The 16,780-nt window shown below is 40.2% G+C and overlaps 2 protein-coding genes across 2 annotated transcripts in view; one reads left to right on the top strand and one right to left on the bottom strand.

Annotated features, from left to right (window-relative positions):
• The first annotated feature begins 7,583 nt into the window (after positions 1 to 7,583).
• Positions 7,584 to 9,827, top strand: LOC141017702 (nuclear factor 7, brain-like). The gene is made up of 2 exons (XM_073492435.1): positions 7,584 to 9,022; positions 9,773 to 9,827. Exons 1-2 carry the CDS (start codon positions 7,584 to 7,586, stop codon positions 9,825 to 9,827), a joined length of 1,494 nt encoding a protein of 497 aa, XP_073348536.1.
• ift172 (intraflagellar transport 172) overlaps positions 9,091 to 16,780 on the bottom strand; it is a 45,816-nt gene continuing 38,126 nt past the window's right edge. Inside the window, exons 36-48 of the mRNA XM_073493532.1 lie at positions 15,637 to 15,735; positions 15,423 to 15,532; positions 15,108 to 15,171; positions 14,727 to 14,813; positions 14,040 to 14,156; positions 13,039 to 13,149; positions 12,791 to 12,910; positions 12,504 to 12,599; positions 12,128 to 12,187; positions 11,922 to 12,020; positions 11,684 to 11,837; positions 10,522 to 10,613; positions 9,091 to 10,123 (exon numbers count right to left, since the gene is read on the bottom strand). Of these exons, the coding sequence (XP_073349633.1) occupies positions 10,034 to 10,123; positions 10,522 to 10,613; positions 11,684 to 11,837; positions 11,922 to 12,020; positions 12,128 to 12,187; positions 12,504 to 12,599; positions 12,791 to 12,910; positions 13,039 to 13,149; positions 14,040 to 14,156; positions 14,727 to 14,813; positions 15,108 to 15,171; positions 15,423 to 15,532; positions 15,637 to 15,735 (1,299 nt within the window). The 3' untranslated portion in view covers positions 9,091 to 10,033. The remainder of the gene's footprint in view (positions 10,124 to 10,521; positions 10,614 to 11,683; positions 11,838 to 11,921; positions 12,021 to 12,127; positions 12,188 to 12,503; positions 12,600 to 12,790; positions 12,911 to 13,038; positions 13,150 to 14,039; positions 14,157 to 14,726; positions 14,814 to 15,107; positions 15,172 to 15,422; positions 15,533 to 15,636; positions 15,736 to 16,780) is intronic.

The following is a 16,780-nucleotide window of genomic DNA, read 5'->3' as shown; positions in this document are numbered from 1 at the left end:
TCAGCTGCTTTCATCTGCGCTAAATCTGCTCGTGCAGCAGCCGCAGTGAGCTCGTGCTCTGCGGAACTTCTTATTTCTCTCTAGAATAAGACGCTGCACACACATCAGGGATAAACACCCGCATCCCACCGAGATACGTAATAAAATGCATGATTTTACTCTATAATGCTGCATTATTATAGCTGTTATGTAAAAAAAAAAAAACACAACCTTTTTATGCATATATAATTTACTTCAATCTAATCACAGATCTGTCCATTATGTTATTTAATGTGCCCTCTGTAGGTGTATGTGCCTGAATATTGTAAGATTTTTTTAATATAGGCTCCAACACACACGCCCGACCCCCACAAAGGCAGCCATCCTCCCCCCTCCTCCTCCTCCTCCTCCTCCCCTCCCCTCTGCATTTTAGCCTACATGAGCTATCTGGGTCATTAGCATTTCAGCGGTTAATGAGGCTGCAGATGGGTCTATCTCCTCTCCTCTGCTGGGGAGCCGATGAGCAAGCACATCTGCATCCGCAGCAGCTGGAATCAGAATGAACAGAAATATGAATGCACCACGGTGTGGTGTGTTTGTGGAGCTGTGGGTGAGCAGCAGCAGCAGCAGCAGCAGCAGCAGCAGCAGCAGCAGCAGCAGCAGCAGCTTCCTCCCCTGCAGCTGTGTCATTAATGCAGTGGTGTATAAGAACGTGCATTATGGCTGCTGCTGCTGGATAATGGAGGATAATGCTTTAATGGTCCGCAGTGCTGCTTTAAAGGAGCATACCGGCGTTTTCTGAGTTCTTAAAGGCTGCATTCTTATATCACTTTTATTCATTTTCCTCTTCATGCTGCATTATTTCAGATTTTTTTCCTCTTTTTTTTGGAAAGGAAGCCATTTTTGGTTTCAGTTAATTTCACTATGGTGTGAAAATCAGTTTGCAGAGACTTTAGAGTCGCTTCAGTCGGACGATAAATCTCAGTAGAGTCAATCTGAAGGGGGTCACAGGATTAAAAGGGACAAAATGTCTCTCACACAAAACAATTTTTGCATTTTCTTGTAAAATACTTGACACTTTATCCTCTTCGGGTCCTTAAAATGACACAATCCAAGAAGGAAAACAATAAAGATGTGGTTGAATGTGTCCAGACTGATCTGTGATGTGGTTGAATGTGTCCAGACTGATCTGTGAATTGAGCCATTGTGTTGTTTAAAGGGTTTAAAAAGCATTAAAGAAGGTGAGAAACAACACTTACATCTCTGCAAAATGATTTTCACACCAAAGTAAGAAATAAATGCAAACCAGAGGCTGCTTAATGTCGCAGCGTTTATGGCATATTTTGGATAAAAACAGTCTTAGCAACAGGCTTAAAACATCCAGAATGCTGGTGTTGTCATTAGTGGTAAGTGCTGGTAGTCAATAGTCAATATAGCTAGAAAATAATATACTATCTTGTCAATTTTGTCCTTGGCTTGAAGCCCCCAGCATGTCGCCTTTTGTGTGGAGGTCACCAGGACATCCTTGACAGTTAATCACAAGGCCGACATGGACACACACACACACACGCACACTTACACTCATACCGATGGACTTTCTAAAGCATCTTTCTGAGCTGGTCGTCAGAGGCTGCAGATAGTGACAGAGCACTGCAGGAAAACACACAGAGGCAACCAGAGCATAAAAACACAATGTACTAACAGTAACTGTCGTCAGTATAATCATAAAATCCAGTGTAATCAAGCAGTGTCATCATAAATGCTATTGTCAGAGTGATCCCATGGTAGTGTACATGATGTACATGTGTGATTAGTCGATATGACCGTAGAATTATTTTTAGGCCATATTGTGACACCAAATCTGTACCTTTTATTTTGAAATCTCCTCAAAAGCACCTCATAAATGCTCCGAGTGGGCGACAAAATAGAATATCACTATATTATTAAGCAAATATCTCGATATTGATGCTTGAGCAATGTTGTAGGGATGACTGTTGATACTGCACATTGAAGTTTTTTGATAAATAATCATCAGTATTGTGGATATAATGGCTCAGTGGGTAAAGACGAGTATCAAAACAAGTGTAGAAAATGACATCACTTTACTGATAAGACAACACTTACGTCATATCATGATACAACAATTTTGAAAAAAGACGATATTTAGTCTCATATCCTTATAACTATTCTACATTAGTAGAGCCAGGAGTCAATATATTTGGCCCAAACTGTAACAAAATACTATGTATTTCAGTGTAATTAATGTAATGTATTTCAAGCTCCATATATTTAACCTTTATTTAACCAGGAAAAATCTCTTTTTCAGGAGAATCCCTGCCAAGACAGGCAGTAGCACAGTTACACGGTTACAAACATAAAACAATAATGATCTAACTTGATGACTGAAACAACTACTGTGAGGGATAAAGAGGAACTGACTTGGACAAAGCCCAGTGAAGCTGAACACAGAGATGTGAAGGGATAAAGTGGGACTGAACAGCACTGGATGAAATGGGATTGAGTGGAATTGGTGGACAAACTGGAGCAGAGCTGTTTAATAAAGCAGAACAGTATGAAAACCCATTGAATTGGATGAAGTAGATGAGAGTGATCTAGTGAGACAGGACAGGAAAAGAGAAAGCAGAAGAAGAATCTGGGTCGTCTCTCCTCGTGTTCACAGCGGACCTTGATTTAAATGTCCATACAATTAAGGCACGCGGTGAATGCCAAGAGAGCGGCTGAAAATCAGCTCTGAACTCAGTGACTGAGTGTGTTCAGGTGACGTGAGACAGCCTCTAGTGGTTAAATTATGATCAACGACTCCGAGCTAAAAATGGCTAAAACTCAAGTGGATTTCTGAACCACCAGCATGGATTCATTGAATAAAGACGGCCATTTTCTACTGTTTTAACCACTTTGATAATCGATTCATCGGTTTGAGTAATTTTCTAAAGATCAGATAAAAAATCTTCTGATTACCTCCTTTTGTGAGTATTTTCTGGTTTCTTTCCTCTGTGACTGTAAACGGACAAAACAAGACGTTTGAGGACGTCGTCTTCTGCTTTGAGAATTTTTTTTTTTTTTTTGCCATTTTCAGACATTTTATAAGTCAAACTGATTGATTAATTGAGAAAATGCAGCCATTTTGTCTCATATCTGAAAAGCATCCCAACTTAAAACTGAAACTAATATGGAAGTTTGCTGCAGTACCACTGATGAACACTAGTGGCCACTAGATAGGTGCTCCAAAATCCAATCACTACTATAAATCCCAACTTCTCTCTTAATTAAAATACAATAATGACTTTTTTAACATGAGAAATTTACTTCTTGACAGTAAATTCACCCTTTTCCATGTGTCTCGGCGATTTTGAGAATTATAATACAATTAAAAGGACATAAAAGATATATTTGTGGGCGCATTTCATTTATTTATTTGTAGGTAAAACACACATTAATGGACATTTCTATAAATGTGCCAGTGTTAGCCGGCTCATTTTCAACTGCAGTCCTTTGGCGAGATGTTTTGAAGCCTATAAAGTCATAAAATTCACACAATAAAGACAACAAGACAGCAACAGCAACAATACAAGAATGTGCAAGACAGAACACAAACATTTACTTAATTGACATGCGTCTCAGCTCATAATCAGCTGTGATGTTTTCCATTTGGTTTGTCCCGCCAGGTGTCACCATTTTTGATAAAATCCATTTTTTTTGTTCCACTAACGCTCAGAGATTGTGTTAGGCAGAACACCAAACTCCAGTCAGAGACCTCCATCCATGACACAATTTACTATAGAGTTTAATCACAGAGGGAATTTGCAGAAATTGCTGAAGAAATTTCAGCAGAAACAATACCCTGCTGAAAGATTCCTTAAGATAACTAATTTCATATTCATTAATAATAATACCGTAAACTTTACTAAACATTACTCCTTATTCTCCTCGACGCAGTAGAGTTGATAAAGCTCCTCTATCCCTACATTTAAGCGTATCACCAAGGAAGAAAGAACTGAGAAACACAGTCAAATAGTCTCTCACATACTCTGTAAAAGCTTTAAATGCTGCTTTAATAACGCTGCTTCCACCGCTCTACTCCACCACCACCATCGCTGTTTGCATTTCTGCTCTGTTGCCTCTCGCTTACATCACCCTCCATCATTAAAATCAAAAATCCAGACTCCCGGTCCGACATGCAGGTCAAGTAAACGTCCTCACTGATGCATCGAATTTATTTGAGTTTATAGCCTTTTTTACTGTAAAATAACAATTACATTTTTTTTAAATAACTTTCAAAATCATATTGATGGTATAGTGACTTGTAACAGGGTGAATGGTGTCTCTGTCACCTGTTTCTGCACTATAACTTCAGTGAGAAGGAAGGATCACAGCGTTACATACATACAAGTTTTCAACACATGACATTGTTCTGATGTAATGAGTTTCGTTTGTAGTTGGCACCTACATCACATCTGACAAACTGTTACAGACCTGGGATTTGTGTTTTAGAGAGTGGTGTTGCACTCAGAAACTGTGGGGGGCGCCAAATTGCACAAAACACCAATTTCTATATAATGTTGCTTTAAAGTATGAAGGGTGATATTCACATAACCAGGTTTACCAGAGGCCTTATACTGAATGTTCCTCACATGTATGTAGATATAATAATAAAGGAGCTGAGGAGGGTTAAAGCAGTGAGAGGACACTGCTTCTTCGTCTTCCTCTTCCTGAGCTGATAAATACTCTCAATGACAAATAAAGAGTAGAATTACAAACAAAATCTAGAGAATTGCGATATTTTGCGACCATAATTTCTTAAATCCCTTCAGTAAAATGCACATTTTTGGAACCACAGCCTCCTGAGACTATGTTAATCACCTACTTTCTAATAAAATAACTGTATTTTAGCATAATATTTGTCTTCCAATCACATTTTCTCCTGTGTAATGTAAATAAACACTGATATATGAACTGAATGATGAGCGATGTCGGTGAGTATGTTCAGTTTCAGGAGACATGGAACCAGAACAGGAAATGTCTTCTCTTATCACTTACTAATGCATTTCCCTCAAACACACAGGCTTCTATATTGATTGCGGATGTACAGTATCTCTGCTGGGAAATGAGGCCATATATATACTGTAGGATGTAATGTATGTATGGACAGTCAACCACAGTGAGGGGATATACAAAGCCGGACTTTGTGTTTGATATTTTGTTTTTCAGATTGTGTTTTTAAAAAGATGTTTTGTGTAAAAGAGGTTATGTAACTGCAATCTGACTGAAGTAAGATGGAAATACAAACAGTAAAGCTTTACTTTTGCAACTGATTGATTTGATGGTAGTACTTACATCTTTACAAGTGGAATCTGAGCCTGAATTTAAAGGTTTTGAGGGATTACAAAGATGTTTTTGTAATGCAGACCTTAAACAGCCAATCATCTTGCAACAGTCGGTCTAGAATGAAACACATCGAAAATAGAAAAAAGGCATAAAAAAACTATATATTCTACTAATGTTATCCATCAAATAGATTATTTTTCTTTAAATTTTACAAACATGATGACGTGTCCACATTTTTATATCAACTTCAAATAAACAAATGAATGTGCTGTATTTTCCCAATGATGAAATGTATGTATGTGTATTTTCTCATTGACTGCTGAAGAATGAAATAAAGAAACGATTCAAATGATTTCTTGTTTTTCATCTTTCTTCTTCTCATTTGACAGATTTATTGATATTCAGCACATATTACAAGGAGCTTTATGCCAGAATTTGAGTTTAAAACGTTTAAAATAATCAACAGAGGTTTGAAGAAATAAGCGTTGACATCATGTCAAACACGTCTATGTGTAGTGTTGCAGAGATGACTACTGAAGCTAACCAGCTAGCCTCGTGAGTTAGTATAGCGTCTGGTCTGCCCTCAGTCCAACAGGAGAGGATGAAGAAGTAGCACCTGGACGGCGAGAAGCCACGATCGTCAGCAAAGAAAGACATGACAGGAATAGAAGCAAAACATTTAGCCTAACATTGGTGTTCCCACTGCTGGAGAGTAAACTTAAATATAGCACCTTTAAGGAAAGATTGTAATACTTTTGAACACTGATAAAAATCCAAAGGTGACACCTGCCGTAACCTTCCTGGTCTGTAGGAGCCTTTAGCTACTGTATTATTAATATATTATAAGATATTGATTTAGATAGGCACTTATTTTTAAAGAATAATAAAAATTGACTTCTCTTCTTTTCTTGAACTTGGAGCGAATAGTGATTAGGTGTGTTATTATCATGTGATGCACATGGACTTTAAGGACACAGTGGTTAAACACACACTAAATAGTTATGTGGGGCATTTTTGAATTTTTGCATCAGGAGAATTATCAACAACAGCAACAAGACAGTGGTTTTCATCCTCACATTAAAAGTTTGACATCACTGTTCATCAGTTTTGTCTGCGTTTGAGCACCAAGCATCAATGACATAAACACAGTCCACCTCTCCTCTTCCTGATGAAGTCCTGTTGCAGCACCTACATACATACATTTCTTGCAATGTGAACGTGAAGATATGAAGGATATAAAACTTGTCTTCTACAGGCAATAGCTGTTTACCCGAACGTCCTTAAATGTGCACACAGAGATCTTCCTTCACTGCAGCTGCTTTTCACAAGAGAACATGTTCATGACATACCAAACATCAACAGACCTAGCAAGCTAGCTAATGTTGCTCATGTTAGCTACCAAACATTCACGTTGCTAATGCTAGCTAATGTTAACATTGCTAATGGTAGCCAGCTAATGTTAGCGCAGTACAGTATGCGGGGCGAATACTGTAGAACTCAGTCATTTGTTTTTTTCAACTACCAAGACTCTTGATGACGAAACACAGAAACCACGCGATACCAACGGTGTTACACTATTGGCTGACAAATCTTGTTCGAAGCTGGAACCAACTGTCAGGATTCTAACACAGACATAAACAAAACAAACAGTTTCAGTTTTTCAACAGTTTGGTCACAGATTCAGTCGTGCTATGATATAAGCTGCTAATGTTGCTTAGGGCCAATAACCTCGACCAGAGTTGAGGAGGGTTTTCACATTTCACAAACCTCCATATCTCACAGATGCAGTCTTACTCCCTAAAACCTGCATCAGATGTTCAAGTGTACAATCGGTGGACTTCTCCTTTAAAAACACTAGTCCTGGATCCAGGATCAGTCTGACAGGATGAGTCAGACTCTCCCTCAGGTAATTTGGCAATATCCGTTTTCACAGTTACGCTAACACAGTGGATTGAAACACACCCCTGGTTTATTCCAGTTGAACATTCAGCTCCGCCTCCATCCTCTTTCTTTGACTCACCTCTTCCTGAGTTATTACTCCTCCACTGAGAAGACACTCATACACTGAGAGACGAGAGAGAAGATTCAGGAGGGGAAACTGGAACATTAACACCTCGACCTGCTGCTGACTACAACCAGTAAGTTTTCAGAGAGCTCAGACTCTAAACAAGTTTATGCAAGACCAGCGACGTGTCAGCTGACTAATATCTTGTCTCAACATCGTGGCTTGGGTGTTTCCTGCTACGCTGAAAGAGAAAATGGCGTCCAAATCAGAGGAAAATCTCCGCTGTCCTGTCTGCCAGGACATCTTTAAAGATCCTGTTCTTCTGTCATGCAGCCACAGCTTCTGTAAAGACTGTGTGCAGAGATGGTGGAGAAGGAAACAAACACTCAAATGTCCTGTTTGTAAGAGGACTTCTTCAAGAAAACACCCGCCTCCTAACCTGGCGTTAAAGAACCAGTGTGAGGCCTTCCTACTGGAGAGAGATCAGAGGTCTTCAGACGCTCTCTGCAGTCTGCACTCTGAGAACCTCAAACTCTTCTGTGTGGACCATCAGGAGCTGGTGTGTCTCACCTGCAGAGATTCAGAGAAACACACCGACCACAGATTCAGACCCGTTGATGAAGCTGCGCAGGATCACAAAGAGGAGCTCCAGAAATGCCTCAAACCTTTGCAGGAAAAACTGAAGCTCTTTGAAGAAGCTAAAAGAAACTGCGATCAAACATCAAAACAAATTAAAGTCCAAGCCCGAGACACAAAGAGGCAGATCAGGAAGGAGTTCAAGAGGCTTCACCAAGTTCTAGAGGAGGAAGAGGAGGTCAGGGTGGCTGCTCTGAGGAAGGAGGAAAAGCAAAAACTTAAGGTGATGAAGCAGAAGATGGAGGATCTGCGCAGAGAGATCGCAGCTCTTTCAGACACCATCAGAGCAGCAGAGGAGGAGCTGAGAGCTGAAGATGCCTCGTTCCTGCAAAACTACAAAGCTGCGCTGGAAAGACTCCAGCAGCGCCCCCTGATGGACGACCCAGAGCCGCTCTCAGGAGCTCTGATAGATGTGACCACACACCTGGGCAACCTGAGCCTCAAAATCTGGAAGAAGATGAAGGATGCGGTTGTCTACACTACTGTGATCCTGGATCCAAACTCTGCTCATCCAGAACTCATCCTGTCTGATGATCTGACCAGCGTGAGAAGCAGAGAGCGACAGGAGCTCCCTGATAATCCAGAAAGGTTCGACAGCTCCTGCTTTGTGCTCGGCTCAGAGGGCTTTAAATCAGGTTTTCACAGCTGGGTGGTTGAGGTTGGGGACAGTGCACACTGGGTCTTGGGTGTGGCACCAGAGTCTCTTCAAAAGAAAGGAGATTTAGACTCACAGTCTCGGTTACTGACAATAGGGTTATATCATGGGACATACAAAACAATCGCCCCAAGTCTACATGATCAAGTCTACGTTCTTCCAGTGAAGAAGCAGCTCCAGAGGATCAGAGTGCAGGTGGACTATTACAGTCTGTCATTTTTTGATCCAGACATACTCATACACAGATTCCCACACCCTTTCTGTGAGAGGGTGTTCCCATACATCGCCACAAGAGATACACTCCCACTGAAAATTTTACCAGACACACCAGATATCAGAATATTTGTACCGAATACTACCACCGTGAGTGACGATGACGATGACGATGACGATGACGGCAGGTATGTAAGTGATAGTGAAATTATTTATGAGAATAGGGGAGGGGTAAGGGAAAGTGATTACTTGAAAATCAACTTTAAATTTTAACTTTATTAAACAAAATACATTCCATATCAAACACACGATAAAGGCATTTTCACAAATCCCCCCGACTTTGCATATGAAAAAGTCTGAGAACAATAAAGTATCATCATAACTGCTGGAATAAGAACTATGTAGTTAAAATGTGACGGAAACCTTTGGCTTTTATTCAGCGATGCCATCCTGAGAGAGAAAATCCTTCTGATGGGAGAAAGAGGGAGAAGATAGAAAGAGAAGATAGAGCGGGAGATTGAGTTCCCAGGTTAAATCACGGTCATGTCCGAATTAAAATTTCAACTAACGTGTGTCCACATTCGTCCGCTTTGCTTTTTTTTTTTTACCTTATTTGTTGAATCCTTCAGGATTTTAGCTTAATTTATGTCTTCCAATCACAGGTTCTCTCGTGTAATGTAAATGTGGATATAAAACACTCATACGTGGTCTTAATTCAGGGGGAGACTGAGCAGAAGAATTGTCTATAAATTCCCAGGTTAAATCAAAGACCGAATTAGAACATTTTATCAATTGTGTGGTTGGTTTAATTGTTCTTCGAAAAAAAAGTCCAGTTACACATGGCTGATTTTAAAGTTGACTGTTTTCTGAGATTAAATTAATAAAAAAATGTTTTTAGCAAAAAATAATGTACCTATACGTATTAAGTATCTCAACAGGATTACACACCTAGAAGTGCGAGACGGCTTTGAAACAGCGCTGAGACTGCCATGAAAGCAGATAAAAATGAAAAGTTGAATAAATAAAATAAATAATTGGTTTGGGACAGTTTTGGGACACGTGAAAAAAAACGACAAGAAACAGAGAAGAAGAGAGGTGAAAGAGCACAGAGTGTAACAAACACAAAAAGAAAAGAAGTGTGTGTGTTTGTGTGTGTGTGTGTGTGTGTGTGTGTGTGTGTGTGTGTGTGTGTGTGTGTGTCAATGGAAGGAGAATCCAGATGCCGGCGGGCTGTCGCACCACTGGCTGATGAAATTTAGGACGTCCTGACACTCTGGACTGTGAGTGGTCTGCAGGGGAAGATGGACACAAAAAACAACCAATCACAAAACAGCCTCAACGCATTCTGTCACTGCTTCACGTGTGGGGTGTAAAGGTGTGTGTGTGTGTGTGTTTCGTTGAGATGTGAGATAATGATGCTGCGATTAGTCGACTGCTTATGCTGATTCACAGAAAACCACTGAAGTCGAGAGATGATGAAATGCAGTGAAATGAGTTTGGCTTTTGTAAGAGAGACATCAAACAACTTCCCTTTGTGTGTGTCTGTGTGTGTTGGACAGAAATGTAAAAAAAATAAAACATTTAAATAAAAAGAGTTCATCCATGCTCTCTTCTGCCTTTGACCAATATTTTAAAAAAAAACAACAACACAAGAAATCAGTCAGACATCTTGAATTGGTCTTCTCACCTTCGTGGCCATGAGGAATTTGTTCCAGTCTTCCTTGTTGGCTGCTTTCCCCACAGGAGGGAACTCCACCTTGTTCCTCAGCACCGGGTAGCCTGGAGGCAGGAACACCACAGAGTGAGGAGGGTAAACTGGGAGATCAACACCACAGTGATGTTTTACTTTGTTGCTGCTGGAGTTGTATTTTATGTTACAGCTTTACATTTTCCTCATATGTAAACTTTAAAGGAGCCGGTAATCCTTTAAATAAAGGTGCTTGTAATAGGCCTTAGTTAAAAGGTAGTAAGGGGCGCCCTTACAGGATGTTTAATAACAATATCATAAATTATTAATGTGTTAAAGGGGCAATATGTAGTTTTGGGGAGGAAATATTATTCAGAAGAGAAAGATCTTTTTATGCCCAAACAAACTAAATAAACAAACTCTCTTTGTTTTCATGACTGAATAGACAGAATAAACAAACTGACCTTAAAGAACATCAGTTTCATACTGTTTTACTTTGTTTATATGTGGCGGACCCGGCCACCTTTCTAGCTGCAGTGTTTTTGGGACCTTATTTTCCTCTGAGAACAGCTTGTTTATTCAGTTACGGAAAAGATAAATATTTCTGACTTTTGTATCAAATTCTTCCCCAAAAATACAGAGTGTCTTTTTAAAGGAGATCTGTAATGTTTTTTTTGTTTTGTTTTTTTCATTTTGAAGTCTTTTATAGTTAAAAAGTTCAAATTCCCCACCAACGGGAGCTCTTCTCTCCCACAGAAAACACTGCTCCTGAAACACCTCGTCAGTTTAGTTCCATGACTTTCACCGAGTCACACATTTGCATAATGTCTGCCTATATTCACGGTAGAAGTGAAGCTAACTGGAAGCTGAAAACACGGTGAGCGGTGCTAGCTCATGCGTGTGTGAGCTGACCAATCAGACAGAGGGGGAACACCGTGCTGCTGGACAGTTTGAGAAAACTAATTTGTTTTTTGAGCATTATAGCACGTAAACTTGTTCCAGTAGTAACCCAAAATCAAATTATGAAACTGAAAATGAACATAATATGTCTCCTAAACATACTTATTGTTGGTTTAAAAAACATTTATAAGCACTTACAAGTAACTTGTTAACATTTTATAGACTGTGTGTGTGTTTGTATATATCTGTGCGTGTGTGTTACCGGTGAGGATGCAGGGCAGAGAGCGCAGACCGGTGTTGACGGCCACCAGCGAGGCTTCATACGAGTTCCTCTCGTCACGCGGCAGAACTTGCTCCAACCGATTGTCCATGGACACCATCAGCACCCAGTCACGGATCTGCTCCCGCTGGGCGTCCTGTAACACACACACAAACATCAGCCTCATCAGTGTGTCCACTGGGATGTTTAAGTGTTAAGTGTTGGTGGATGGATCTCTTACAGTGACACAGAGTTTGGAGGGAACCGGAACCTCAAAGGGAATGTCGGTGTCGACGAAGTCAGAGTGGTCCAGAGCGTCCAGGGTCCCCTCATCAACCGCCTGGAGGCAGAAATCAACCAATCAGAAATGAAAAGTCCAGTGTTGATTTGAGACATTAACGTTTCATCATGTCCAGCTCTACAGTTGAGTCAAGACAGTTAACTCACGTCACACAGATCCAGGAAGTGATTGAGGAAGATGAAGGCCATGTTCTCCCAGCCAACAGCCTGCCACATTAAAAAGTAAAAAGGAACATGCATCGTTAATCTGGTACAGAGGATCATGTATCCGTCATAAGAACTGGAATGATCTTCTAGAACAAAATGTACGGAAGCCCTGAGAGGCAAATAAAAAAATAATAATTGGTAGGATCATTTTTCAAAAAAAGGGTGTACCAATTTCCCTTTTTCTAAATAAGACTAAACGCGTTCTTCTTTTCGTCCTTGTTAGTTTTAAATTCTCTACGTAGTCTAGACACAAGGTATATTGTGTGTTGGCAAAGTTATTAAGTGTAGAGACTACACCTCCTCATGGTAGACTCACCCTGCAGGCCAGACCTGCCTCGTAGAACGCCTTGTCTGCAGGAATGAGCTCAGTGTGACGCAGCAGAGACACCGACAGCTTGGCTGCTATACTGATCTGCATAGAAACAGCAGCAGAAGAAGAAGAAGTAGAAGAAGCTTTAATTTGAAAATGACTAATAAAACAACTGTCACCTCCAGCTGTGGAGGAAGAAGTAGGAAGTTAAGCTCTGACATTAAAAACATAATTTATCTATCAGAGTCTTGTTTTGGTTAAAAGGTAAAAAGAATCTGTGCTGTTTGGAGTACCAGCTGCTCCACTCCTCTGGCGGCAGATCTCGTGGCGTAGTAGTGAGCGATCAGCAGCATCTGCTCAAAGTCTTCATGAGCTGGAGAGTTCGCCTCGGCTGACCTGGACATGTTCTCACACTGAAATCATTAAAAAAAAACAAAATCAGCTATCAGCTTCACAGCAATGAATAAATTTAGCTTTGTACTCCACATTATGTGGTGCTTTTCATCTCAGGTGGTCTGAACTAGATACTGTTGTGATTTACCAGCTGCAGCAGGAAGTTGCGGAGGTCGGCCCACATCCGGTACGACTCTGGTCCATCAGTGTCAGGAAGGTTAATCAGGTCCAGGAACAGGCGCTTGTAGATGTTAAAGTTCTGAGAATAACAATGGTGAAATTTATTGTTGGTCCTTCCACACATGCTTTGTGGTTATATCAGAACAGGGTGACTACAGGTATCAGACACTTACATTTAACACTTTTAAAGACCTTTTCAAGATATTTTTCACCAAATTTAAGACAGAGGTGGAAAAGGAGATCCAATCAACCATTGCAGGTTAAGTATAAAGGTGAGTAGTATATATGTGGTCCCATGCAGGGGTAGGTTTTATGCAGGAATCTGGTTATTAGAGTGAGTAAGGTTAATCATCATTTTGCCAACAGGTTAGTGCAAGTATAAAGTAAAAGGACAGTATTCGGTTCAGTGGTAAGTTTAAAGATTTGTATCATCAGAAATTTGGACTTTAACAAAGAAGAGGACGCATTTAGGCAATTTAAACCTTACTTTTTAATGACTTTTAAAGAACCCGCAGAACCCTAATATATAAATGACAATATACTGACACATAAGAGATTATGACATTTTCTTAGTGTTGCAGTTTTGCTTCTGAAATCGTGTCAACTGGGGAGGCTGTAGCCTTATTTTGCACATCAGAATGATGCTTGAGCAGATAAAAAGTCCTGGTTTGTGACTTTGTTATTCAATTTTCACAAAGCCACATGGATGTTATTGTCTGGTGAAAATTGCACTGACTTTGGCGGATATCTTTGTCAAGATAACATATAACCTACAATTTTCAGTCTTGCCATGAGCAGCATTTAGGAAGGCTGGCTGACCTGAAGCTTCCTGAATCCAGGCGCTAAGAAATTCCCGCGGCAAAACAGGAAGTGTGAGAAACACCTCACAAGGTGTCGACTGAGAGTGAAAGATAATAAATAAACTGGAGCTGTTTTCCATGAATATGAAGTTAAGTGTGTATTCAGTACCTGGGTGTTCGGTGGAGCTCCGTGCTGTATGTAGAGCTGCAGAGCCTTCAGAGCTTCTTCCTCCTTGATGAGGTGTGTGGCGTACAGAGCGACGTACTTTTGGAGGATCTTAAAGTTCTGACAAAAACACAACAGGGATAATGAGGGATGATTTCAAACGTAAACTGTACAGCTTTGAATTTTCAAATTTCTATTTATACTTCTTGACTTGCAGTACTTGCTTTTTTATCTTTCTTTTTATTTTGCTACTTGCTATGTGTATTGTAATGCACTAAAACACAAATTACTTTTGTGATGATACCTACTTGGCAATAAACCTGATTCTGATTCTGATGAGGAGCGCTGACATGTTGAGCCAGGTTTTGTGACCAAAACCCCTTCCCTACATGATATTAAACCCCCCCACTAATCTAACAATGACTTCCTCAACAAAACAATTAGTTGTTTGCTGTAAAAGAAATGTGAAAATAAGATGACATCCTCAATTGTCTTGATTTGTCAACAACCCAAAGATATTCAGTTTACTGTCATAAAGCAGGAAAGAAACAAGGAAATATTTACATTTAAGAAGCTGAAAATGGCTGACAACTAATTGTTTAACAGATTAATTGTTGCAGCTCTGGTTTGCACCATTTATCCAAATGGATAATTTATCCAACAGCGTGAGGCTGATTGTGTGTTCAGTACCTGTTTAGATGCTGTATCCAGACATTTGTCCCACTGGCCTCTCTCTGCATACATGTCCAGAGCTGCCATGACATCCACACCGACCAGCTAACCAGACACAGGCAATCACAAAAAACAACTTTTCAGTTTCATCAACGGTAACATGAAGCTTAAAATGAAATGTAAACTTCCAGAAGTTTCTGTTTCTTTCCAATTGCTTCATTTCCTGCACAATATGGAGATCTTCCCTGCAGTGACTCACCTCGTTCTCATTCATTTGAGTGAATAAATGATGGCCCCAATCAGGCTCAAACCTACTGCTCAGTGTTAGATCGATAATATTGCAAGAGTTCCCTCAATAAATTAGATCCAGTCTGTAACAGAGTGTGTAGTTGTACTTACAGAGTCCACTTTGCCTTGGTTTTTAAGGTGCTCTTTGTATTTCTGGTCCACATATTCCTCGTACCTGCCAAAGATCAGAGTGATGACATACAAGGCAGTTAAAACTAGAGATAACTCCAATTAATCTGAACTGGAGACAATTATCTGTACTTTTACAAGGTTTTGAAAAGTATTTACAGTCTCCTTGAGTTTGTGATTTTAAGGTGTATTTTGACTTTTGAATTGTCAATCTTTGATTTTTCTTCTGTTTAGTCTGTAATAATAACTGTGCAATGCTGTGTGTATGTGTACGTGTGTGTGTCTTTGTCTTTAAACCTTGGCTTCAGCTCCTTGGCGACTCTCTTGGCTTTGTTCCACTCCTCGCCCTCAATGAAGACATCGATCGCCTCTTTGATGAGGTCCATGTTCAGGTAGAGCTCAGCAGCCTGAAACATGTGAGCACAAACAAAAAGAAAAACACAAAACAAGTTAAATCAAAGCCGATTCGTGCCAAGACACGGCGTGCGTGCTTTTGTGTGTGTTGACCTACAGCGTTGAACTTCCTCAGCTGTGTGAGCCGTGGTCCGACCACCAGGATCACCTCCATCGCTCGATCTCCACTGAGGAACTTGATGGACAACTCTGCTGCCTGGAAAAACACAGACAAATGAACACACACATCAGGACACACAAAAAGCTCTCTGGTGAGAATAAAACAAATCAAAGTTAGCTTTCATTGGTTCGTACTCCGCTCACAAGATTTAATCAGACTAACCATTGTATGTTCCAGATGTTTTGGTAACTCCGGAGAGGAGCAGAGGTTAAGTGATCGTACCAGTAGCAGGAATAAAATCTACTGTGCACGTTCAGGCTTTCTACAGGAAGCCACTTATTGATCCTGTTGACCCTGTGACCTTCACTCGAACACCACTAGGAGACCAGATGTCCACATCTCAAATGAAAACACACTTGTCTTTCTTCTTCTTACGCTGGTTAATCAAACTCCCAAAAGGAAAAAAAAAGTATTGATCTCTGAGACCCTGTAACCTTTCTCTTTCAGCGGCACCATCAGACCAACCATTCAGATTCTAAATGATCTGATCTCCATCACACTTCAATCAATAACACACGATACCTGCTGTGTGACCCCTGAGTGAAATCTATTGATGTTGGTGACACTGTGACCTTTCACCGTAAGAAAACGTTGGCTACAATTATTTACCTATTCTATCATCCGTCCACTACAGTGCTGAATGTGATACAACCAATAGGAGAAATGTTACGTTTCAGTTGGAGACATTTTTTGGTTTAGTCCTCATTTTGTTAGTTAGCTATTTGTTTATTTTTTTAAGGACCAAATCAAAAACCTAATTATACAAGATAAAATTCAGATTAGATGTAGCAACACCCACGTCATAATACATTGCAAGCATTAGAAAGAGGTTATTATAACATGAAGACAATGGAGTAGAAGAGCAGCTGGGTCTTTGTGGTGATCACATACAGGTACTCTTTGGGTGAACGGCTCATTGCATTGGTGTAATATCTGCCCAATCCCAATACATCTAGGTGTAGGGTGTTGTTGTTGGGACAGAGTTCTAGAAATGAAGTGTTCGGGCTACATTGCAATTCAAACTGACATTGGCACACTTCAAAGAACTCTCTGTTGCTTCAATGTATTATGATCCTTCTTT

The sequence above is a fragment of the Pagrus major genome, chromosome 22 (assembly GCF_040436345.1).
Source record: "Pagrus major chromosome 22, Pma_NU_1.0".
In the NCBI taxonomy this organism is placed as follows: Eukaryota; Metazoa; Chordata; class Actinopteri; order Spariformes; family Sparidae; genus Pagrus; species Pagrus major.
The sequence above is the reverse complement of the archived record's forward strand: the minus strand, read 5'-3'. Positions and strand labels throughout refer to the sequence as shown.

Coding starts and splice junctions, on each gene's coding strand:
- LOC141017702 (XM_073492435.1), top strand. CDS start 7,584: ATGGCGTCCAAATCAGAGGAAAATCTCCGCTGTCCTGTCTGCCAGGAC. Junction 9,023..9,772: donor GACGATGACGATGACGGCAG/GTATGTAAGTGA, acceptor GTATCTCAACAG/GATTACACACCTAGAAGTGC.